Source organism: Monomorium pharaonis, chromosome 4, assembly GCF_013373865.1.
Source record: "Monomorium pharaonis isolate MP-MQ-018 chromosome 4, ASM1337386v2, whole genome shotgun sequence".
In the NCBI taxonomy this organism is placed as follows: Eukaryota; Metazoa; Arthropoda; class Insecta; order Hymenoptera; family Formicidae; genus Monomorium; species Monomorium pharaonis.
Window position 1 is genome coordinate 20565449 of NC_050470.1, and position 25074 is coordinate 20590522.

At 28.6% G+C, this 25074-nt stretch overlaps 1 protein-coding gene and 1 long non-coding RNA gene across 5 annotated transcripts in view; one reads left to right on the forward strand and one right to left on the reverse strand.

Annotated features, from left to right (window-relative positions):
- Window positions 1–389: 389 nt before the first annotated feature.
- LOC118645230 lies at window positions 390–1383 on the reverse strand. Its single transcript, XR_004963004.1, has 2 exons — window positions 1023–1383; window positions 390–549 (listed from the first exon to the last, which is right to left on the reverse strand). It is a non-coding gene; the product is annotated as an uncharacterized LOC118645230 (long non-coding RNA).
- A 1406-nt stretch (window positions 1384–2789) lies between these two features.
- Window positions 2790–25074, forward strand: part of LOC105833553 (exonuclease mut-7 homolog) — a 47090-nt gene continuing 24805 nt past the window's right edge. Inside the window, exons 1-13 of one of the 4 annotated variants that reach the window (XM_012675379.3) lie at window positions 2792–3011; window positions 3101–3255; window positions 3377–3517; window positions 4697–4887; window positions 8561–8799; window positions 14452–14633; window positions 15061–15249; window positions 15316–15516; window positions 16413–16562; window positions 16976–17254; window positions 17360–17511; window positions 19248–20063; window positions 21732–21922. In XM_012675379.3, coding sequence (XP_012530833.1) covers window positions 3153–3255; window positions 3377–3517; window positions 4697–4887; window positions 8561–8799; window positions 14452–14633; window positions 15061–15249; window positions 15316–15516; window positions 16413–16562; window positions 16976–17254; window positions 17360–17511; window positions 19248–20063; window positions 21732–21922 — 2834 coding nt within the window. In that variant the 5' untranslated portion in view covers window positions 2792–3011; window positions 3101–3152. Of the gene's footprint in view, window positions 3256–3376; window positions 3518–4696; window positions 4888–8560; window positions 8800–14451; window positions 14634–15060; window positions 15250–15315; window positions 15517–16412; window positions 16563–16975; window positions 17255–17359; window positions 17512–19247; window positions 20064–21731; window positions 21923–25074 lie in introns of all 4 variants that reach the window. The other 3 variants (XM_036285189.1, XM_036285190.1, XM_036285188.1) reach the window with 3 other exon arrangements.

Sequence of the window (25074 nt, forward strand, 5' to 3'; positions counted from 1 at the left end):
AAATATATGTGTTAAATAAGATATATTGTAAAAATATAAAATATGATTATAATGTAACCAGTAAAAATGAATTAAAAAATTAATTAATTTACAAAATATATTAAAATGTATATGTTTAGTAATTTGAAATGTTCTAAAATATTAATCTGGAATGTGTTTATTTGAATTTTTATAATATTGTTTTATATCATACATATAACATTTAATATTATGTATTTTTTTATAATTGTAAGTGACATTTGTAAGTGACTTTATAACAAATATTTTGTAATATTTAAAAAAATATTTGGTACTATATAACATTTTTATGTATAAATTGAATCAAAATATATAAATATTTTATTAAATAAGAGGATAAATAAAAGATTAAAAAATAAAATTTTGCAGGTGTCTAAAAATCGTAAATTTTTATTTATGACCATCTTGTTAAATAATTTTACTAATAAATAATACTACTACTACTAAACTTATAAATAAGTTTAAAGGGTATTGTTATAGCTTATTTTGTCCTTGTGTCCTTAATTGTATTGTAGTAATCCATACTTGCAGCTTGTAAAAAAAGTAACTATTAGACATAGATTAGCATAGATTTATTTAATATTTAAGTATAAATATTATAATGTACATAATAAAATGTATATACATGCACTATATACATGCACAGCATAGAAGCAAATAGAAAATAAGATAATTTTTTTATCGCGTTTTTTAGAAAAAAGTAGTAATAAAAAAGTAGTAATAGAAAAATGTTATTTTGCGTGCTTTATTAAACTTTGCAAGTCACATGCTGTGCTATTTAAACATAATGACAATAATGTTACATTATAAATATATTTTATAACATAAAATATATGAATTCAAAACAAACGTATCACTTAAAACTTAAATTTGTAATTTAAAGCAACATAATAAAAATGTGTATTCAACAAATACTTATGTACTTATGAGGTACATATTTGAATCCAGGTACATTATATATTAAACATATTATTATTAAGCTTTTCAGACTTAACCTTACTCACCTATGAAACGTTTGTTGTTTATTTTCACTTCCTTTTCCACAATAAACACATTTTTTAATTTTGGAATCTTACTATTTTACTATTTTACTATTTTTATTATAAAAAAAGTAATATTTTGGATAAAACTGCTATACATCTACGTCTATAGATAATTAATTACACGTGGAATTTCGTATCATCGTCATAGTAAACTGTGTTCGTATTCGTATACACCGCCATATTGTGTACAGAGACTACAACCTTCAATTGGTCACACTTATTTCGTCCTATGCCATATCCACTTTAATAAGATCAGTGGTACCAAGTGATACAAATGTCGATGTAAACGCATAAAACGCATTTTAAAGAGAATTTAGCAATTGAGCATAACCTCAGTGCTAAAATCTAAAAATCGGTGTGAAAATGTCTTAGTAGGAGACATCAACATGAATTAAATTTGTATTATATTTTTCACAGTACATGCTTAGTACATTCGATGTAAACGCGCCCGTACTAAGGCTTTGGTGCGCACCAAACTTAATACGCGTACTAAGGTTTTGACGATGTAAACTAAGCCATTGTCGCATAAAGTTTGGTGCTTCCAAAGATTATTGACGTATATATATACAAACATACCTAATTTTTCCTGGTAGTTAGAAGAAAAATGGCGGACGTGAGAATACCATCGACATATAGAATGGACTGAGCATTGCGATGGGCAAGCGCGCGCCTGCTTTAGAGTGAGAGGTACTACACCTGAGGCCTATGTTTGTCTCTCTTGCAAGCTTCTGATTTGTTATTTCGTCCTCCTTCGTGAATGGAGGGGGACGAAATAACAAATCAGAAGCTTGCAAAAGAGACAAACATAGGCCTCAGGTGTAGTACCTCTCACTCTAAAGCAGGCGCGCGCTAACCTATCGCAATGCTCAGTCCATTCTATATGTCGATGGAGAATACCTTTGAGTATATATACATGGAGGAGGAATGCCAGTGTGTCCAACTGAAAGTGTGTCCAAGATCTGTGCGAGAGAGAAAGGTATATCATGATACTTGCTCTCTCTGCGCATGCGTCAAACGCTATATGTACAATGGCTGGCATTGTATGTTTCACACACACATACAATTCGTAAATAAGTACAAAAGTGCACAAGAAGTGCACAAGAAGTGTTGAAACTGCGGTGCAGATAATGATATTAACGCATGCGCAGAGAAAGCGAGTATCATGATATACCTTTCTCTCTTGCACAGATCTTGGACACACTTTCGGTCTACATGAAACCATAGCAATTCCTCCTCCATGTATAAATACTCAAAGGCCGGTATTCATAGTCGGGTCTTATATTTAAGATCATCTTAAGTACTGTCTTAAGATGCCATCAACCAATCACAGAGCCGTATTAGCATCTTAAGATATTGCTTGAGACGATCTTGAAATAAGATTTGACTATGAATACCGGCCAAAGAAGAATACTCACTTTTAGGCCCGGTTCCACAACTCACGGTTAAATTAACTGGCCGATTATTCCATTGGAATTGACCAATGGTATTGGTTAATTTTGCTTAACGACAAATACGATTGGTCAATTCCAATGGAATAATCGGCCAGTTAATTTAACCGTGAGTTGTAGAACCGGGCCTTATAGTGCCTTAGTTCCACTCTTCTTATACTCACTCTACTATGCTTCGACTGATGCACCCATGTAGACCCGGCCAATAGGAACTCTGAACATTGAATGACCGCGGCTTATGAATACCAGCCATAATCTCGTTGGTAATTTAATAAACGTGTTTGCAATCTATTGTTGTCATATGATTTATGCCTTTTGACAAACGAAGTGGCGCAAACTTCAGAGGATAGGATTATGATTCACAAGCGTGGAAGGGTGAAGCGGTGAAGTCCCGACGATCCTGGTCAACGTTTTCCTCTGCGTTTTCTTTCTCATTGATATTATAACGTGATCATCAAATGAATATCACTCATTTGTCATTCTGTTGTTTCTTATATTTCGGGTATCCATATTCTCCCATAATTTTTTCTATCGTCAATTCTCCGAGTGTCTCTGAAATAAAAGTATCTGTATCTGTTATATTCTCGACAGCTGACGTACAGTATACTTGAAATTTAAATTCTCTAAAAATTCTTAAAGCGTGATGGATAGTCATCAGAACGCCGATATGGATTTCTTGTTTTTCACTTCTATAGATGAGGCTACGAAAATGTGGCTTGATAGCCTGCATCGAATGTGGGCGCTGTGTAAGCATTTAATATTATCCTTTCTCGAGCATTTAATATCCTCTCCGAGCTTTTTTTTTCTTTCTCAAACTTTCCCAAATTTGATCGCATACATTAAATGTGTATTCGAATTAATTCACAGGGAAGAAATGTGATGGGGTCAGCAAAACGTTAACAGATTATTTTGAGACAGCACCAAATCCTTATCTCAGTACACTGAGAATTCTTGTCAATGCATCAGATTTTGATCACATGACGAACAACAAGTCTCTTGCGTTTGCAGGTTTGCACACCTAACTTTTTATTAATTTTGCAATATACAATGTATATATGTATATTATGATTATTGTGTAAGAGATTCGTAATATATAGGATAATTTTTAAAAATTGAAGGGGATATTCCTTGGCTTATTTTATGGATAAAGATCATGTGAATATATATTCTGTATTGCTTTGTTTTCAAAATGTTAAAATTGAGAAAAATATAAAATTTTTGAAAATCTGGAAAATACTTTGATATATTTTAATTTGATGTATATGATATATTCATCCTGGCACTTTTGTAGCACAACATTATTTATATGATGTCAAAGGTGAGAAATGCAATAAATTACAGGAGACATTAAATATTATTTATAACATTCCATGATAGAGATATTCTTTGCATTTAACTTAAAATTATTAAAAACATTTATGAATATTTTGTGAAATTTCTTTAATATAAACACATTAGTTGAAAAATTTACAGATAGAAAAAAAGACACATACTCTGTTCTTAAGATGCCAAACTTTTTTAAAAAGAGAATGTAGGCTATTGTTTGTCTTGGTTTACAGTATTTTAAAGAAAAAAATGTGTTAGGTTATACTTGTGGCAATATGTGTAGACAAAAGATTAATTTATTGAATTTATTTAATATTTGATTAAACAAGAAAGCAGAATTTTAAGAATTTTTTTTTTTTATGAAATATTTTTACATATATACAGATAGATATGTGTGTAATTATATTAAGTTAAAAATAAAACAATATAAAATATATGTAAATGATTTATAAAACTTTCTAAAATAATCTATAAAATATCCCTTTTATTTTTTGTATTTAAAGAATTTGTACTTAAGGAACCATTTTGTATAACATATAATAATTATAATTATTGTAATTATTGATTTATGTAACAAAAGAAAAATTATGCTGGTAAGAGGTCTCCTTTGATAAATATAGTATAAAAATGATAAAAGATGAAGAGAAACTAATTAAAATAAAATATAAAGTTGACATTTTTATTTTTACAATACATATCAAAGTTCAGGAAACTGATTTCTTAACATTAAATAATTTATAAAAATTATTTCTTGTATATATGTAAAATAATTTTAACAATTCTTTGTGAAAGATTATATGAAAAGAGATAAGCAACTTTCTTTCAAACTATGAACTTCTTGTAATTTTTATTGCATTGCAGTGATAGACGAGTTTTCAATTTGGATAGAGGAGAGAAAAGAAGGATACAAAGAATTTCTTGTTCCTGATTTGAAATTAGCAGCATTTAAATTAGTAAGGCAGAAACAAATGAAACAGATGCTGTTAATAAAAAAGATGTCTACTATATACGAATTTGTGGAACATAACGATATATTCCTACCAATGATAAAGGTATTTTATTGGCAAAAAGTATAATTTTTTCTTTTATTTATACCTATATTTTTTTATAAACAGGAAAAGGTAAATATGCAGTATAACACTCCTATCTTCAATTTTATTTTAATTTTATAAATTTGTGTATTTTTATGTGTAAAATCTTTCTTGAGAAGAAAAATTGTTGCTCAAGTTTTTTTTTTAAATTAAATTTTTTTGTAAAATTTTTATTTTGTGATAAGTAGGCACATAGTAAAGGGCTTAGCAGAATAAGCTTATAAAATCTGCCCACCCAGATATCAGGTTTAAATTTACGCCATAAATTCACATCAATGTGATAACAAAATTTTCCTAAATAATAACTTAATATTGCTATTGTTTTAGGAGATATGGAGGGGAAAATAAAAATAAAAAGTTGATTTTCTCAAAAACGGTTCAATCGATTTTGATTAAAAAAAATATGTTATTAATATTAATGAGATAATTTTCCAAAAAAATTAAAAATTTTGACAAAAATAAGGATTAAATTTTTTTTTAATTAAAAAAAAATTTGTTGGTTATGTTTTTGATTCACACCAACCGTATTTAACATAAATATTCGCAAGAATATCCTCTATAATATATTTGTGCTCAATTTTTTAAGTGGTGCAACATAATGAAAAAAAAAATAAAAATTGCTCTGGTAACGCTGGTGCACTGCATTGGACTACTGTGAAATGGCACACCATATTTTAAAAATCCAAAAGTTTCTTTAGAGTTCTAGTATTCCTTCGAATAGTTCTAGAGTTCTCTGTAAGAATTTTTTAGAGTTTTGTTGATTATATATAAAAAAATTGAATTTAAAAATATAGTGCGCCAAGTTCACGCAGCGCACCGAATTGTAAAAATCAATTATTTCTTAGAAGTCTGGTTTGTTTTACAATAGTTCTAAAGTTCCCGATAGTATATGTCATAGTTCTATCGAATTAATTAAAAAAAAATTTAAAAATTTGAGGTGTTAACTTTCTATGGTACAAGTTTTAAAAAAATGAACTTTTATTTATTTTTTTTATAGTTTTATAGTTATATTTTATTTATTTTTTTATAGTTTTTCTATAGTTCTATAGTTTTATGTTAAATATGGTGCGAATCACAAACATAATTTCCAAATAATTTTATAAAAATTAAAACTTTTAATCTCTATTTTTTGTCAAAAATTTTTTAATTTTGGAGGGGAAAATTGTCCTATTGATATTCATAACATTTTTTTCCATCAAAATCGGTCGAGTCGTTTTCGAGAAAATTGACTTTTTTATTTTTCTTTCTCCCTCATATCTCCTAAACTAATGGAAATATCAAGTTATTATTTAGGGAAATTTTATATCACATTGATGTGAACTTATGGCACAAATTTGAATCTGCACGGGCAGATTTTATATGCTTATCTTGCTTGACCCTTTATGACTGTAAAGACAGTAAAGAAAATTGTGCATGTTTTTTGATGTTGTTATACTTTTTAATATTACGATTTATAAATTAAAATAAGTTATTTAGTCGAACAGCTTAATAACAATCCTTGACTTCTTGTTCAAGATGTTGGTTATGCTAAATTGTGGCCCTTTATAGATACGATCAACATTCTGATTTAATTAAAATTTGACAAAACATAATTAAATTTTATTTAGGTTTGCATATTTAGAATTTTTTATGGTCGAAAATTTATACTTTGTTAATTTGTACTAGCAAATATTTTCTTTAATCAAAAATAAGTTTTCTGAGAAATAATTTTACTTACACCAAGGAATATTTGTTTGTGGTTGAAGATTTATATTTTGTTAATTTATATTAGCAAATATCATGTTTCAATTAAATATTAAATAATAATTACAATAGAAAATATACACAGAAAAAAAGTAATATAGCCAATAACATATATAATTGCGGGCTGTCAACTACATAAAATACTCAATACAATAATATTTACTGTTAATGCAAATACAATGTTGATATTACAATAGCATATATTATTATATCGAGTATATCTGTAGTTGGCAGCCAGCAACTACATATCTTATTGGATATATTACTTTTTTTCAGTATATAAAAATAAAAATAGCTTATAGTCGACTGAACTGGGAATTTTTATTAAGAAACTACTATTTGATTGAATAATTTATTTTACACTTTTTACACTTCTAATGTATAAATTGCAATATTAAAAACAACATTAAAGTGCATGCGCCATGTCCATACAGCCATAAATTTATCATGTTTCTACTTACAACGCCAGCGACATAAAAAACTTTATAATTAAATTAAAAAAAAAACTTAAGCGACGATTTTCTTATTTAGGTACGATTCCACGCACAAAAGTACAAAAAATTACAAAGTTAAAGAAAAATTGGAGATGAGAGCGTTACACTGCATATTTAACAAAAAAAATTATTTTCAATACAGCACCGACTGTTATGGAAAATTTTCAAAAAGGTTTCAATCTTTTTACATGTTTTGTGTACACACCATTTTTACAAAATTCTGCAAAATATTATAAAATTTTACAACAAAAATATTATTAAATATCTAACATATATAGTAAATTTGAAAATATATCTAGAAGCACAATAAAAAGTTATCAAATGATATCGAAATAACATTAAAAATTATTAAGTAACTTTACGATTAATCATAATTAGTTTTTATGTTATTTGACGTTATTATGACTCGTTTTATTTGAGTATAGTTTATAATAACAAGCACAAGTTTTTATACAATTTGTTTTGCATAATTGGACTATGGGATGGTAATAACTATGCTTATTGTTTAAGTAGAGTGGAAGTAAGTTAAATAACAAATTTGTTTTAGATCTGTTCCAACTTCTTGAAAAACTTATATCTTTATCAGATAAATATGTATTTATCTTTCTTTTTAAATAAATACAAATGAACTTTTTAAATAAATACAGATAGGTATTTGTTGGATAAAGCTTTTCAATAAACTGGAACAATCAGTCCTTAATGCTTTAACTTTACTTTTTTTTTAATTTAAAAAAGTTTGAGTTTTTTTTAAAGAACAAGTTAATAAATATGTTTGAGTAGTTTTTAAATAAAGTTTTAATTACAAGAATCGCCGACAATTTGATATTCCAAAGCTTAATAATGTTGCAGACTTTGCAACTTTTATGAAATGTTTTATTTTTTATTTGAAATATGTCTCAGTTATTTGTAGAATGTTTCTGTGCTATGACTTTTAAGAAGAAATTATTAATTTACTTGTTTTTTTTTAAACTTATGATTATTTTGAATAAAAAATTTTCTTGATAATGTTCTTAAAATGTACTTGTTTAGAAATGCTAGAAAAATTTATGTACTTTAAAAGAATTACATTCTCTTGAATTATAAAATTTTATCAAAGACAAGTCAAAAGCAAATTAAATTTTTATTTTAATTTAATATTCATGATTGAATATTAGAATTCAAAATATATTTTGAATAGATTTGATACTTATGATAAATTTATGATACCTATACTTGAAACAAGTAGTATTTACTTAAAGACAGTATGAGCCAGTTCCAACGTCTTGATAAACTTATCTATTAGATAAATATATGTCTGTCTTTATTTATTAAGAAAAAAATGAAGATAGCTGCATGTTCACCTCATAGGTAAATTTACTAAGAAAGTTGAAACAACCGGTGTATTTTTCTATGTGTAGGATATGATACGAAATAAGGAATATAAAGAAGCTGCGCAATACGCGGCAATGTTACAATTACAAAATCATTTTATGGATCCGAAAATATTGTTGTTACCTCTTATACTGCAAAATAAGTTACAAATAGTTGACGAGTTTTTAACAGGCTTCCCAGAGGTTCAAAAAGCCTTAACAACTTATTTAGACAATTTGATAGCACCAGGGAAAAACGTACAAGTTATATTGGAACAATTTATTTAGTAAGTGACAACATATCCATTTTTATTATTATTAAGGATGCATTACATAAAATTTCTGCAAAGTAAATTAAAACTAGAAACATATTAATATTAATATTTTAAGTAAACAACATATGAAAATAATGTAAAATATTACATTTTTATTTAATAATATTTTTATAGTTTATGAATTGTTTTGTTTTTAAAAAATTGTTAAAATAATGACAAATCTCAATTTTTTATTTAAATACTATAAATATTTTAGTAGTGTAGTTTTTTGTTCTATAAATAAATAAAATTTATTCTGGTTGAGGTAATATTTTTTGCAACAAATTCTTTAATATTTGAGGTAAGAAAATATATCTTTTAGTTAAATTAATAATGGAGAGGAGAGAAGACGATTATGAACTAGATGTGGAGTGGATTTTACAATATCTTGTATTCTTTGTGTTGAATACTAAGAATAACTTTAAATTACTTCTTTACATATTGTTTAGATGTTATAATATATAGTTATTAATCATTAGTATTTATTATGAATACTGCATTTCAGTGTTATCAAACATCTTATAAGAGTATTTTGTACACCATTTTGAGAAGTATATGGGATATTAATTTTTTAACTTAAGTTGAAGGATTCGAATATGACTTTCAAATAACGTAATTAAATTTAATGTTTGACGTAATGTGTGGATACGTGTAAAGTTATATTGTCTGCGTTTAGGGTTATGAATTACTTGTCATAACTGACTGTCGCGAGTCCGAGGTTTGAGGTCCCATAATCTTGCACGTAATTTGGTTATATTTCTACGATACTTATTAGTTAATATTATTTGTTATAATACTTTTATAATACTTCTACAATGCATCAACAAGGAAACGGTCGGAAGTGTCCCTCATTGACTTTAATAAGTTTTTGATATGTTATAGACTCATCAACATATAACATATCAAAAACTCATTAAAATCAATGAGGGACACTATAATATAGAGCATTAAAAAATATTAAACCCATATTTTTTTAGCAGTGTATCTCAACGTTTAGAAGTGAAATTATCCCTCAAAAATAATGCATTTTTTCGTTTTTGGCAAATATCTTTAAAAATATTAGGTTTATAAAAATATGTTCTATACAAAAGTTTTATGGGATTTTATATATTCTTTACAATGATATATTTGTTTTTCAAAAATTTCAAATTTTTTAATTTACCCAATTCTACTTCGATTTTTCAAAATTTTGAAAATTTTGTAAAGACAAAAATTAAAGAGCACTAAAAGCCAAATCTACTCATATATAATAATATATGGATTCCACCATTTAATTTTTGGGAAAACGAGATAATAATCTTGTGCTATAGGCGCCGCGCTAAAAGTAGTTTTGCGTTACTTTTTTAGTCGCGTCATTTAATATAACATTTAATAACTTTTATATATATATTTTTATATTAGAACATAAAAACAGATTAACCCTTTCATGCCCATGGAACATATACGTCCCATCTCTATAAAAATTTATATCTTTGGAACAAATAGATAGAATTAAATACGGTTTATTTTATTTTGTTAAGGAAGGTTACCACTACTTATATAAAAAAAATGTGATGAAAAATGTATATGAAAAAATTATAAATAATAAAAAAAGGCTCAAAGTTCATGAAAATCAGAAATTGGAGACAGTAACTATTACTTTCGAACGACATTCTGTGTTAATAATATTTATAATTGTGTTTATAATTGTATATTGGGTTGTTGGCACTGTTTATTACAAATCGTGTGACTATTATAAATCCAAAATGGAGGATCCAATATTATAAACTTAAAAACTGAAAAAAAAAAAAAATAAATTCTCTTGTGGATACTTACAAGTAACACTATCCAAGTGCCACTCACCAATTTTGATATGTTTAGAATATGTTGTAATCTAGGTCAAAATAAGAGACATACTTTTTTATACGTGCCCATACGGCTGTTAAAGTGGTGAAAACCCTCTTGAAGAAAAATCGGTTTTTATCTTTCTAAGCAAATATCGTCGAAACAATAGAAGATATAAAAAAAATTTTTAACAAAATTTTTATGGTTTCTAATGTACTTTAAAACTACTTTATCATAAATGGTTAAATTTGTTGTTAAATATATACTATAACTTTTGCTATAAACAAAATTTTTTAATTTTCAAAAACTGAGAAGTGAGAGGAGAATTTCGAAAAACATAAAATTTTCGAAAAATTTGATTGCACAGTTTTAAAGTACATTAAAAACCATAAAAGTTTTGTTTGAAATTTTTTTTACAAGAGGGTTTTTACCACTTCAACGGCCGTATGGGCACGTATAAAAAAGTACGTGTCTCTTATTTTGACCTAGACTACAACATATTCTAAGGGCGGGTTTATCAATGCTCAGCTAAGTTAAATTTGACTAATAGTTAAATACTAACTGTAAGCTATGTGTTTATCAAAGCGGAATAACTGTTAGTTATTCCGCTTTGATAAACACATAGCTTACAGTTAGTATTTAACTATTAGTCAAATTTAACTTAGCTGAGCATTGATAAACCCGCCCTAAGCATATCAAAATCGGTGAGTGGCACTTGGGTAGTGTTACTTGTTAGTGCCTTTCTTTGTTTTGGTTGCTGATTGCATATAAACAATCGTTGACGAAATTAGAAGATGTAAATGGACTGAGTCTTGAGAGGTAGTGGAGGCGCGGGAAGCGTCGCCTCAGAAATCCGGCAACAAACGCTGGCATAAACAAAAAAAATTATATATTCTTAGTGATTCTATTATTTTATGAAATACACGTTTTTTTAAATATGCAAGACATTTTTTCGTTGAAATTTATCTTGCGGAATTGAATAGCATTATTGCTGGTTTTATGACAAAAATTTGTCAATTTGTTTTAAAAAAAATTGTTAAAGAACAATTAATTTTAATAATTTTTTTAACATAATAAACTTAGTTTAAAATCACGATTCAAGAACCATCGTTGGTTTTCTTTCATCATAGCTGTGTTTCCCGTGGGCACGAAAGAGTTAACAAATTCTTATACCGACAAGAATTTTGTCATAAATATTTACGGAAATCAATAATTTATCGTATTTGGTTTATCTATTTTCTTCATTGAAGATAACTAAAAAAAGTGTACAATTAAAGTATTTATTTATAATTTCGTTAATTTAAATTTATTGCCCCATATTTACCGCGTTCGTCTTGCCGCTTGAATTTATTTCTTTATTTGCGGAGTTATTTAAATAAAAGAAAATGGTTCATAATCCCCTTTTCTTCTCTGATTAATCACTTTGTTAGCATTGTCACACTTTTAGCTTAAAAGAAAGAAATATTGATCCAATAGTGCGCACATTATTTTTTGATTGACTAATTTTTATAAAAATTTGTACCCTAAGATTTTTTATTGTTGAATAAGAATTCGAAATAAAAAATGGATAGAATAATTAATTCTAAATTGTCAAAAAACATCATTTTGAGAAAAGTTTTAATTATTGAAACTTTGAAATGTAGCCAATAAAAAATAAAGAAAGTGTGTTTGTGCGTGTGTATGCGTGCGTGCGTGCGTGCGTGCGTGCGTGCGTGCGTGCGTGCGTGCGTGCGTGCGTGCGTGCGTGCGTGCGTGCGTGCGTGCGTGCGTGCGTGCGTGCGTGCGTGCGTGCGTGCGTGCGTGCGTGCGTGCGTGCGTGCGTGCGTGCGTGCGTGCGTGCGTGCGTGCGTGCGTGCGTGCGTGCGTGCGTGCGTGCGTGCGTGCGTGCGTGCGTGCGTGCGTGCGTGCGTGCGTGCGTGCGTGCGTGTGTGTGTGTGTGTGTGCGTCACGCACATAAACTATCCGGAAGGAGAATATTCCAGCTGAGTGTGCGTAAACGCAGTTTGTCCATTATTAAAAATGTTTGTTGACAATATATAAAGCTTCCTCTATGAGGTAGCCAAAATAAAAGTGATATTTACAAATTTCTAAATTGTATACTTAAAAACTATGAGAAAGCAATATGCAAATTTAATTGGAATTTTTTCTAAATCTATCAAAATCTTCAGTCTTTTCTACCTGTATCTCACATAAATTTCGAAAAGAAATGGTTAATCAGATCTAAAGTTATAGAAATTTTAGTAAATTTGGCGCACACACACACACACACACCATTTTTAAAAATTGTGTTTTTATGACGTTTAAGAACATTCCGGATACATTGGTAAAAACAGCTAAAAAAATTTCTTTATACGAAGACAAAGTTTCCTTTATGATGAAGCAAAATTAATAATTTAATTTAATTTAGTTAATTTTAAATAATTTAATTTTTAACTTTAACTTGTTATTTTTGAAACGTATAAACTTTAACTTATTAACTTTTTTTTTAATTAAAAATTTTATCTGGACGAAAAAAATTATAAAATAGAAATACATTTTTACATGAAAACAATATTTTTTTATTTTATATAATTAATATTATAACTTAATTTACAAATAAAATATTAAATATATTTGATCATTTATACTGTAATTATGTTGGTAATCTGACTTAAGTAAATTATATGGCTTTTTAATTTAATTAAAGCTTCTCAAAATTAACTTTACCCAACCCTGTACAAGAAATACTAACAAGTAACACTACCCAGTTGTCGATTTTCCCGAAACTAATCAATTTTCCCAAAATTGTGCACATTTATAGTATATCAAAAAATATCAAACACATGCTTTTCGGTCCACAAGTTATGTTAAGGGTAGAAATCACCCTATAAGTAAAATCTTGCCTTCATTAGCTGATCGTGACCCGTGAGGGAGGGATCCAATAGTCCACAACGCCAATTGGTTAATTTAATATAACATTTTCTGATTGGTACTTTATCAAAAGATTCCTAGGCATTAGGAGATGCGAGTGGACGTGTGCTAACGGAACCCTCCCGCTCGGGGATGCTTATGGGTTTCGAATTTATGAATTTTGGTAATTAACATTTAAGATAAAACAGTTTTGAGATAAAACAGTTTACGTACTTATAGGGTGATTTCTACCCTTAATTAAAACGACTTATGGGCCGAAACAAAAAAAAACACATGTTTGATATTTTTTTATATACTATAAGTGTGCACAGTTTCGAAAAAATTGTCGATTAACAATTGGATAGTGTTACCTGTAAGATCCGCTGTGATCGTTTATCCGCTTATCTCTACTTGAATTACGTTATACACAAATGTAGTTTTATACATATTATAAAAATTTATTCATTTATAGAACAATTTCTATGTTGCAATAAAACTGTATAAGTGTCATCTTGAAAAGTATTTATATAAGAACATTTAAATTTGATATCTTTTAATTACATTTTCATTAACCCTTAGAGGACTGGAATGACGCCATATGGCGTCATATCCTGACTCGTACATATCCGTTCTTGTTTGATCTCTGTGGGGGGGGCTTCAAAACTCATTTTTATGGGAATTACGAACTTATTTCTAAAATCCTGGTTCTCTAAAGGTTAAAGCACATTTCTATTTTTCATTGAAAGAATTGTTGGTCCAGGTACAATATTGCTGACAATTTTTTGTTTATCAGTTTTTAAAACTCGGTATAGAACATTTATAATTTATTCATAATTTTTAAATGCATAAAATATATTCTTAAGCACTCTGATATTAATTTTTATCTAACTGAGATTTTTGCTGAACTTACAGTACAAATGATATACCAGATGTTAAAATATCGTTTACACAAGTTCGTCCAATAACTAAGCTTATTGCACGTCTAATAAAGCAATATAACTTATCACCTGATGTATGTCCTCATTTAAATACAAAACGAAATGAAGGAGCATTGCAGTTCCTTTTGCATAAACGCTATGTGGATGGTAGCTTAAGTAAATATATCCATTTTTTCCTATATTATTGTTTAGTAAAATTAACTTTACTTGGAACTAAAAATTGAATTAAGAAATAAGAATTGAATTAAAATTGAATTAAGAATAATAAATTTATTAAATTTTTTAATTTAACTGTATATTACTCACGTGGAGTTTCCAGAATACCTCAATCTCATGAATCCTTTATATTTACTCACTTTATAAAACTATTTTGTTATTTTATTTAGCATAAATGGTATTACAATTAAAAATAGTATTTATTTTTATGTAAAGAATGTGTACAATATTATCAATCTTTATTTAATTGCAAATTATTATAAAGAACATTTAAAATACAATGTTGGAGAGTCAGAAACTTCCCTCGTGAGTAATTACAATAAACTACCGAGAGTAAAGTTGAATTAATCATTTTTATTATGTATAGATGTTGCCAGTTGGAGAGAGATGGTAAGAGAAGCGGTAGGGAACGATGCTAAATTACAAACAGAGTTACTCACCATGTTAGTTAATGCTAATGATACACAAGAAGGTTTACACTGGGCAAGAGAATATGAAATATCTAAAGATGAATGGCCATGGGCTATCGTACATGAAGAAGAACAGAGTGCACAAAGTAATGTTTTCATCTATATTTTAACATTTAAATCTCGAGAAATACCCATAATATTATAGTTTACAGTGGTAAATGAGGGCGCTTCAACGAGCAAAGAGAAAACCACTTGCGAACCAAATGAAGATAATGTGAATTATCATGTTTTAAAATTACCAAGAGAAAACATTAAGTTAATAGACAATAGACGATTCTTTGAAGAGTTTCTTGATAACGGATTAAGAGATATTACTATGGTTGGAATTGACGTGGAATGGAAACCTAGTTTCGGTAATTACAATACAAAATTTTAGGGTGTTTACTAACTAGCAAAACCTAAAATTTATTTATTGCTCTTGAAAATTGCAGATTTTTATGGAATTTTATTGATAATATTGAGAAGAAAACAAGAAAATTTTGTTGATTTTATTTTTAAATTAAAATTTTTTTTTTTTTAATAAAATTATTTCTTTAATTTTTTTCTTGCAATGCAAAATGTTGACAATCGATTGTTGATAATAAATATGGCATATACATTCACGTATAAACATTATGCGTGTAATTATAAACTTATTGCTAACTCTTTAGCGCATAGTTCTATGATACACAATATTCAATTTATGCACGAATTTTCTGAACATTTTTTTTTTTGAAAATTGAATCTACTATTTTTTGTCCCTTTACAAAATATAACTTTTGTATGAAATATTTTCTCGAATGTCTTGTTTTTAAGATGTTTTTTAGTTTGTTACTTTTTAGTCAGACTATTGTAATAATAGTTTTCCTTCTTTATTGTTCAAAATTTGCATTATAATTTTATCACTTTGACTTTTGTACTTCCAGTGAAGTTGCAACTAGATTGTGGTGTTTTATGCCTTTATCTCCGTTTTTTTCGTATATCTTCTTAAATTTAATATTTAGAATTAAAAAAATTTTTTCTTTGTAAGTGCAATGTATGATTAAAGAATATTAAATGTGTACAATATAAAAATATAAAAATATAAAAATATTTCTCTATTAAAAGATTTACTTGAATTTTAAATCAAATTCCTAAAAATAATGTAAGAATTCTTAGACAATTCAAATTCTTAGCAAAATTTGAGTAAACACCCTGAATGAATTTGAATTTAAAGAAACTATAATTAACTTGTAATATATTTTAATTGAATTTAAAACTTCTATATCAGGAACTAAACAACCTGAATTAGCACTTATGCAAATAGCTACTGAGGATAACATCTACATTCTGGATGTAACTACTATTGGTAATCAATTGCCTGAACTCTGGAATGAACTTGGTCTTATATTATTCGGAAATAAAGACATTATCAAGATTGGTGTGTATTTTTAATTATATAAAATAATATTATCTATATTATTTTAAATACGCAATGCATATACATTATATTTTACTTAACATTAATTTTGATTAACTCTCTGCCTACACACTATATTTTTCTTCCAATTCTTACGCACATTTAAAAATGCTTGTTATTTAAAAGTATTTAGCAAGGGGGCGCTGGGACTGGAGGAACGTTGAAGCTGTATTCTATCAGCTCCAACTTTTTCCCCTTCCCAGTCGCAGCGTCGTTTTGCTAAATAGTGGACATTTAAAAATTGGCTTAGGTTACCGTAACCCAGTGTGTAGACAGGATTAATTTGTTTTTTGATACAGAAATGAATATTGTGATTAAAATTATATTATGATTGTTATTATGTTATTATTATATGTATTATATCATACACACAGGATTTGGAATAGCGCAAGACGTGACTGTAATACGTAATAGTTTACCTGCTTTGTCGTCCGTTAAAACATATGGTCAAGGATACATTGACTTGATGCTTTTATGGAGAAAATTAGTAGAAGAATACAATTTTATTTTTCCATACAAAGGTGATCCAAATTTCACGAACAAAAGCTTAAGTAAACTTGTAGAATTATGCTTTGGACAAAGACTCAATAAGTCGGATCAGTTTTCAAATTGGGAGCTGAGGCCTTTGAGGGAAAGTCAAATAATATATGCTGGTTAGTAATCGCGCGCTCTTCTATCTATTTACAATATATATTATTTAATCTCATTGTTTATTCTCTCTTGTCTATTATATGTATGTATGTCTGTTATAATAACAGCATTGGACGCGCATTGCTTACTGGAAATATACAATGTACTAGCGGATTATTCAGCAGATATGGACATACCATTTGACGATATTTGCTCTGAAATACAGCATATTTCGCACGCTAATAAAAAGGCAAATGTGAATAAACCTATACAACATAAGGTATAAATTGCAACAATTAATACAGAATATTAGTAATTATTTAGTTTAGGCGAGGCAGCTCCAATGACCTTGACCTTGACTATTATCAAGGTCATCTTTCTAAGTGACCTTTAAAAGATTTTAGCCGTCGCTCGTGATTCGTTAAAAATTATTAACAAAAAACGTTTTAGAAATACAACACATAATTACTCAGTATAGGAATACAATCACATGGGTTTGTAACTTTCCACGCGAGGTCCCCCCACACCCCTGCTTACAGAGTGAAACGACGCTTGTACTTTACCACAAGAGTTTGCAACTTCAGATTTGAAATTGCGGTCAAATAACGACTTTAAAATGTTTTAATCAGGTTAGGTTAGGAAAAAAATACGGGGAGGGAATGCAGGGGAAAGGGCGGAGCCCCTCCCTCGTCCACACGTTCTCTGCACCACACTTTAAAAATGACCGAACAATGAACTGAGAATGTTGTGATTGATGTATATATACTACAATTCTATCTATATGGTGTCAGATAAAGTCACAAATCCATGTGGTATAGTAAAAGTAAAAAATTTATAATTTATTATTGATGTAGAAAGAATTAAATTACACAATCACTATTATCTGTTTTAATTTCCATAATATATATATTTTATATTACTTAATAATATATGAAATATGTTATTTGCATGTTTGCTAATCCATATGCAAAGTGTGGTGCAGAAAACGTGTTACCGGGGGGGGGGGGGGGAATTTGCTTTAAAATAAGAAAATCTATTAATTTATTGCGTGAATGTCGTTTTGTTTTATAAGCAGGGAGGAGGGGGGGGAGTGTGAGTGGACCTCGCTACGCGTGGAAAGTCGCAAATGTAATGTACTTCTATACTGAATAATTATCATATATCGTATATTTATGAAACTTTTTGGTAATAACTTTTTAACGAATCACGAGCGACGGCTAAAATCTTTTGAAGGTCACTTAGGAAGGTAAACTTGATAACATATGTCAAGGTCAAGGTCATCGAAGCTGCCTCACCTAAACTATATACCATAATTACCAAAAATTATTTCTTTGATTATTTTTTCTCGATAATGCGAAATCGATTAGCAATAAACACAGCATGCGCATTGCATATTGTGTTTCATAAGTTTTTATTTAAAAATTTAGAATATAGACTACATATTGTTTTAAATTGGCGTTATGTCTTCTCTAGGTGAGCTAAGATCTGTGTTTTTACAAACATCGTTATATACCATATTTAGTTTACGATATTTTTTTTAGTACTTTTCAAATTTAAAGTTTCTTTTCTTTGTGATAATAATTAAGGAACATTTAAAATATGATAAAATAAAGTTATTTAAAATTTATATTTAAAAATTCTCTAATTTTATAGAATTTTGAATAAAATTCTTGGGAAATCTGGAAATTGTAAGGGAATTTTTTTTACAAAATTGGAATAAGCGTTATGTAATACATAAATATGTAATAAAAGTAATGTCAGAAAAAATGACTTTTTTGTTTAATGACAAAAAAATAAAAAAATGTTCTGTAAGATTCCTAATAAAAATATCTTATAATGAAAATTTTATTGTCAAATTTTTTTTCTTTTGTTTTATAAAGTCACAAAATAATTAACTAAGTATATACGTATATTCTTTTTATATGAGAATAAATATTTTTTATTAAAAGTTGTATGATTTAATTACACTCCTTATATATAGTAAAGACTTTAAGATTTTATTGACCGCTTTTACAGAAATTTACATATTCGAATCTAACAATGTCTAATAGAGATAATGGAGTGGAGGATTATGGAATAAAGACAGGGGCTTCGCCGAAGTACAGAACTGCACATAAGCCTACACCTAAATATGGACATTACAATAAACAAAATCAGGGTAGATCTACATGTTATGAGTCGTATAACGACAGTCGACATGATAGCCAAACAAGATATGATAATTATGATAATTATAATTGTGACAAAAGTGCGCATAGGGGAGCAATCAGAGTTGATAATGGGAGATACGATGATCGAAGAAGATATAACGAAAATCTTTATAATCGTGACAGAGGTCTACACATCGGAGTAATCCGAGTTGATGGAAGACACGACGACCAAAGAAGATATAATAATCCTAATCAAAATAAACACGCAAATGCTAAAATGAATCAAGCGGTTAACGATGGAAGATACAAAAATCAGAAAAGATATGATAATTACGATAATTACAATAAATATGATTCTCAAACTAGACGTGGTAATCAAGATAAACGAGATAATTATAATAGATACAGCAAACAGAATAGTTGGGAAGACATTCAGAGTAGGCAAAGTACTCAAAACACGCAAAATAATGCGGATAAATCTGTGCGACGAAATTTGAATCCAATTCCTGCACATATGTGGCGCGTCGTATGCGACTCTATGTTAGGTGGTTTAAGCAGTAAATTGCGCATGTGTGGTATAGATTGCATACACGTATTATTTGATCAAGGAGGAGACGATTCCGCTAAATTGGCAATGCGCGAAAACAGAATTCTATTAACGCGCAACAAAAATTATGAAAGAGTAAGATCCAATTTATATATCCAAAATTTCAACACGTTTGAAATTTTCTTGCATCTCACAAAAAAGTTAAATAAAAAAGTTTTTTAAAAATTTTAAGAAATGTGACATCAAACATAGTATAATAAATTTGTTTTCTTGTTTTAGCTATTCTTTCGAAAACTGTCATGCTCCGATTTTGTTCCAATTTTATAAATAGGTTCTTTTAGAGAAAAAACCATACGCAAGGATTTTTGGCGACTTAGAAAATTTTTTTTTATGTCGGTAAGTAGGAATTTATAATTTGTAGGCAAAAAATTAAATCCACAGTATTTGTTTCCACATTATTCTGTGTCACAGAGATAAAATATGTTATAAATATTAATGTGGGGATGTAGGGAGAGGGGTGAAGCCCAGAACAATGTGAAACAATACATAGTAGATTTAAATCTTTGTTTATAAATTATAGATTTCTTACTTTAAATTATTTAATTGAAAAGCACGTTTGTACTTTTATGCAAAGTCTATAATATCAGCAGGAGTAATGGAGTAAGAGTAAGAAGTAAGAAATATGAAATAAGATTTGCCCATTTCGTTTGCTCGCGGTTTTTAATTGGTCAATTACACTTACTCCTTATTTCTTACTCCATTACTCCTGCTGACATTGTAGACCTTGCATTATCTACTTTAACTAAAAATACGTAATTTATCATCAAAGTATGCACCGTACTTTTTCTGGCTAGGGTACCCCTACCGGCGGAGTGGGTACGAGAGGGGGTGCCAAAGGCCCTCTTACACCCCGTGTGTGTGTGCGTGTGTGACCATAGCGAAGAAGTGTCAATAAAGATTTAAAAAATAGATTTCCTACTTACCGACATTTAAAAAAATTTTTTAAGTCGCCAAAAATCCTTCACGTATACGTATTTTTTTTCTAAAAGAAACCTATTTTCCAAATTTGAACAAAATTGGAGCATGGCCGTTTTCGAAAAAATAGCCCTTGTTTTCTCTTTTCTTCGTAAAATTTTATTTAAAAAAACATTTTTATTTAAAAATTTTTATACAAAAAGATTTTTGCGAAAAGTCATTGTTAAAAAGGGCATTTTAAAACTTAAAAAAAAGTTTGTCTTATTACTTAAGACTTACTTTAAAAGAATTTCTTATTAATTTTTATCCACTAGTATTCTATGGAGCCAGTATGAATAATAGTATTTTATGAAGGTTCAAAATAAAAAAAATTTTTTTAAGTTTTATTTTTCAATTTTATATAATTTAGAAACAAAATATAGAAATGAAACGAAAAGACAAATTTAAAGCTCCATCTTTCTTCTTTAAAATGTATTTTACAAAACTTTTCTATGATCTTTCTTTATTGAAAAAGAATTGTACTGAGCAGTAATCACTGGTAAAAATTACTATTTAAGAAAAATGTTAAAACTCTAAAACTATAAAATAATAAACTTTAGATTGCATATTAATATTTTTTAAGTCTTATTTATACATATTTGATAAAAATATTTTTATTTGAAAAAATATATTTTATTAAATGTGTTTATTATTTTACGATTTTATTTGTTCATTGACTATTTGGTACAGTGAACCTGATTAATTTTTTGTGATATGCAAAAAAATTTTGAGAATGCTGAAACTTGAGTCGTAATGTAGATCTTATTTTAATAATCTCCATCACGTTAGTTTAAACAGTATCTACCATTGGAGAATTGCTACAGGATAATGGCTGATACACCTGACAACCAATTACGTGAAGTTTTGTATCATTTCGGTGTTTTCGTAACGCAAAATGATATTTTTAGTCGATGTCAAATATGTAACTGCGATGAATTCGTGAAAGTTCCGAAGAAGTTAATGGATGATCTTGTACAAAGGTGAATTGAATTAATTTATTTACCTATTTTATCATATTGTTATTCACCCATAAATTTGGAAATACTTATAGTTTTTTCATTTCTCACAAAAAGCTAAGTATCACAGTGAAAAAAAATTGTAAAGTTTTTTTCAGAAATGCATTTTATAGAAGAGAGAGTCTTAAGAGGATGCTAAAGCCGTTTTACCGACATTCTGTATTTATCACTTAATTTCGAATTGAATTTACAGAATTGATAATCCTTTTACACTTTTCAAGTATGTACACAAATGAACCCAGGGACGATTAGATAAAGACCAAAAATGCAAAAAAATTTTTAAAGTTTATTTGTTCATAAAAATATTTGCTTCAAAATACAAGTTATGTAGCTTATACGTACAAATGAATGGTGTTCCCGGATTTGGAATAGATTGAGGAATAAGATTATAATCGTCAAATTACGATTACAAGCCGTACAAAAAAGATATTTTAAAAATAAAAGCGCTTAAATGAATAAAATTTTTGATCACATAAATATGTTTTTTACGGCTTGTAAACATAATTTGACAAATATAGTCTTATTCCTTCTATTCCAAACTGCGAGACACCATTTATTTGTAAGTATAAGCTATATAACTTGTATTTTAAAGCAAATTTTTTCATGAACAAGGATAAATAATGACTTTGCATTATCGACCTCAATCAAGTTTGATGGGCAGTTTAGCATTCTCTTAATATCTGTATTTCAAATTTTGTTTCTAAATTACATAAAGTTAAAAAATTGGTTAATATTGAAAAATAGACTTTTCAATATTTTTTACTTTTACTTTCAAGCACTGTAACTTGATGAAACATTATTGGACAAAAATTAATAAAAAGTTATTTTAAAGTAAATTTTCTAAGCTTTAAATACTTTTTTAATTAGTTTTTAATTTTTTTAAATTAATTTTTAACTATATTTTTTAATATTAATTGTTTGTCAAAAACTCTTCTTATCTCTATTAAATGTTTAATTTTTTTAAAGTTAGTTTCATGGAAAAAAATATAATCTTAAATTGCATAATTTTTTCTAAATATTTTAAATATAAAAAAAATACTTTCTTGTGTATACGAAAAAGTTTTAAGCTTTCAAATTTATGTGTGTGTGTTGAACTGTATATGTTAAATAATTCTTAAATAATTACAGTTTTTTTTTAGTATTTTGTGTGCGTGCATGCGTGCGTGCGTGCGTGTAGTGTAGTGTAGTGTAGTGTAGTGTCGTGTTCCAGATCAACCACAGCAGCTAGCATGTACGTATTTCTCATGAAAAACTGAATCGAAAATGTCAATAGCAAAATGTTGAAGGATCAATAGTTTTTAAATGATAAACCTTTGAAACTTTTCAACCATAAGCCGTGAAGCTCATGCTGTCAGGCGCGGCGCAACCGACTGACCGGACTCTTTGACGAGTACCGCTAAACGTCACGGTGCCGAACGAGTATTACACCGTACAAATCTGTGAAATCTCTATTAACATCTATTGCTGTATTCTTAAATCGAGTCCAATTTCAAAGACAAGAAGTAATATTAGTTGTAAATTTAATAAAACATAATTTATATCAATAAAAAGTACGTGTTACTGAAATACGTTTTATGTATAAATAAATTAATAAATAAAATCAATATTAATTAAATTATCCAATCAAATATTAAAACATCAGTCGACAAACATTTCCAAAACTTCTTTTTAAAAAGTTCTGTCATAAACAATATTGGAAAACATTTACATTTAAAATTCGCATTTGATGTAAATAAATATTTTATATTTAGGAAATGAAATGAACGAAATTCCGAATTATAATAAGAAAAAAATTTGATTTAGATGTGCTCAGTTTTGTATTGAAATGGATGGTGGCCATTTCAAATACTTACTCTAAAAGTTTTTGGAAGATATTTAAAATGTAATTTGTAGTAATAATATGGCTATTACTTGCTTACTTCGATTTCTTTACTGTATTCTCTTTCCTATCATATTATAATTTGATTGGATAATTTAATATTGATTTTATTTATTAATTTATTTATACATAAAACGTATTTCAGAAACACATACTTTTTATTTATATAAATAATGTTTTATTGAATTTGCAATTGACATTACTTTTTGTCAATTAAATTGGACTTGATTTAAAAATACAGCAATAGATGAATAGAGATTTCACAGATTTGTACGGTGCAATACTCATTCGACACCGTGCCGTTTACCAGTACTCGTCAAAGCATCCAGCTGGCTGCTCAGTTGTGCCGCGCCTGACGGCGCGAACTTTACGGCCTGTGGTTGTGAAGTTTCAAAGGGTTATCACTTAAAAACTATTAATTCCTCAACATTTTGCTATTAACATTTTTGACTTAGTTTTTCATGAGGAATACGTAAAGGCTCCTGTGGTTGATCTGGAACACCCTGTATATATGTTATGGTCAAACCCCGTTGCGCGGGCGTTCCTAGGATTGACTGGTCAATGCGCGGAATAACCAAGCGTTTTCGTCAAAGCCCGAAATAGTTTTGTATTTCGGCCTTTGACTGATGTTTTTAGTCCATCCTAGGAGTGGCTAACATGGCTGGTCAAAGCTAGAAACTGAAAAAATTACTTTGGACTTTGACTAGTCAATCTTAGGTGTGGCTTAAGACTTTAAAAAATAAAGCCAAGATTTTTAAATAATATTTTTATTGTTAACATAAAGTAGATTTTACTTAAAATAGACAAACCTTTGGGGTAAATATTTAGAACATAAAATATATTCTCTTTTAAGAACATAAAATGTACTCTCAAAAATGCGCGAATTTCAAATGTCTATATGTATTTTTATGAGCATCTCGTTTAGCGTGGAAAGTCGCAAACTCATGTGGTGCAATGAATGCTTTGCACGCGCGCGCACGCACGCACGCGCACACACACACACACACACACACGGGGGGGGGGGGTGCAAGGAGGCCTTTGGCCCCCCTCCCGTGTGTGTGTGTGTGTGTGTGCGTGTGAGCATGCGTGCGTGCGTGCCTGCGTGCGTGCGTGCGTGCGTACCTGCGTGCGTGCGTGCGTGTGTGTGCAAAGCATTCACTGCACCACATGGGTTAGCGACTTTCCACGCTAAACGAGATGCTCATAAAAATACATATAAATATTTGAAATTTGCGCA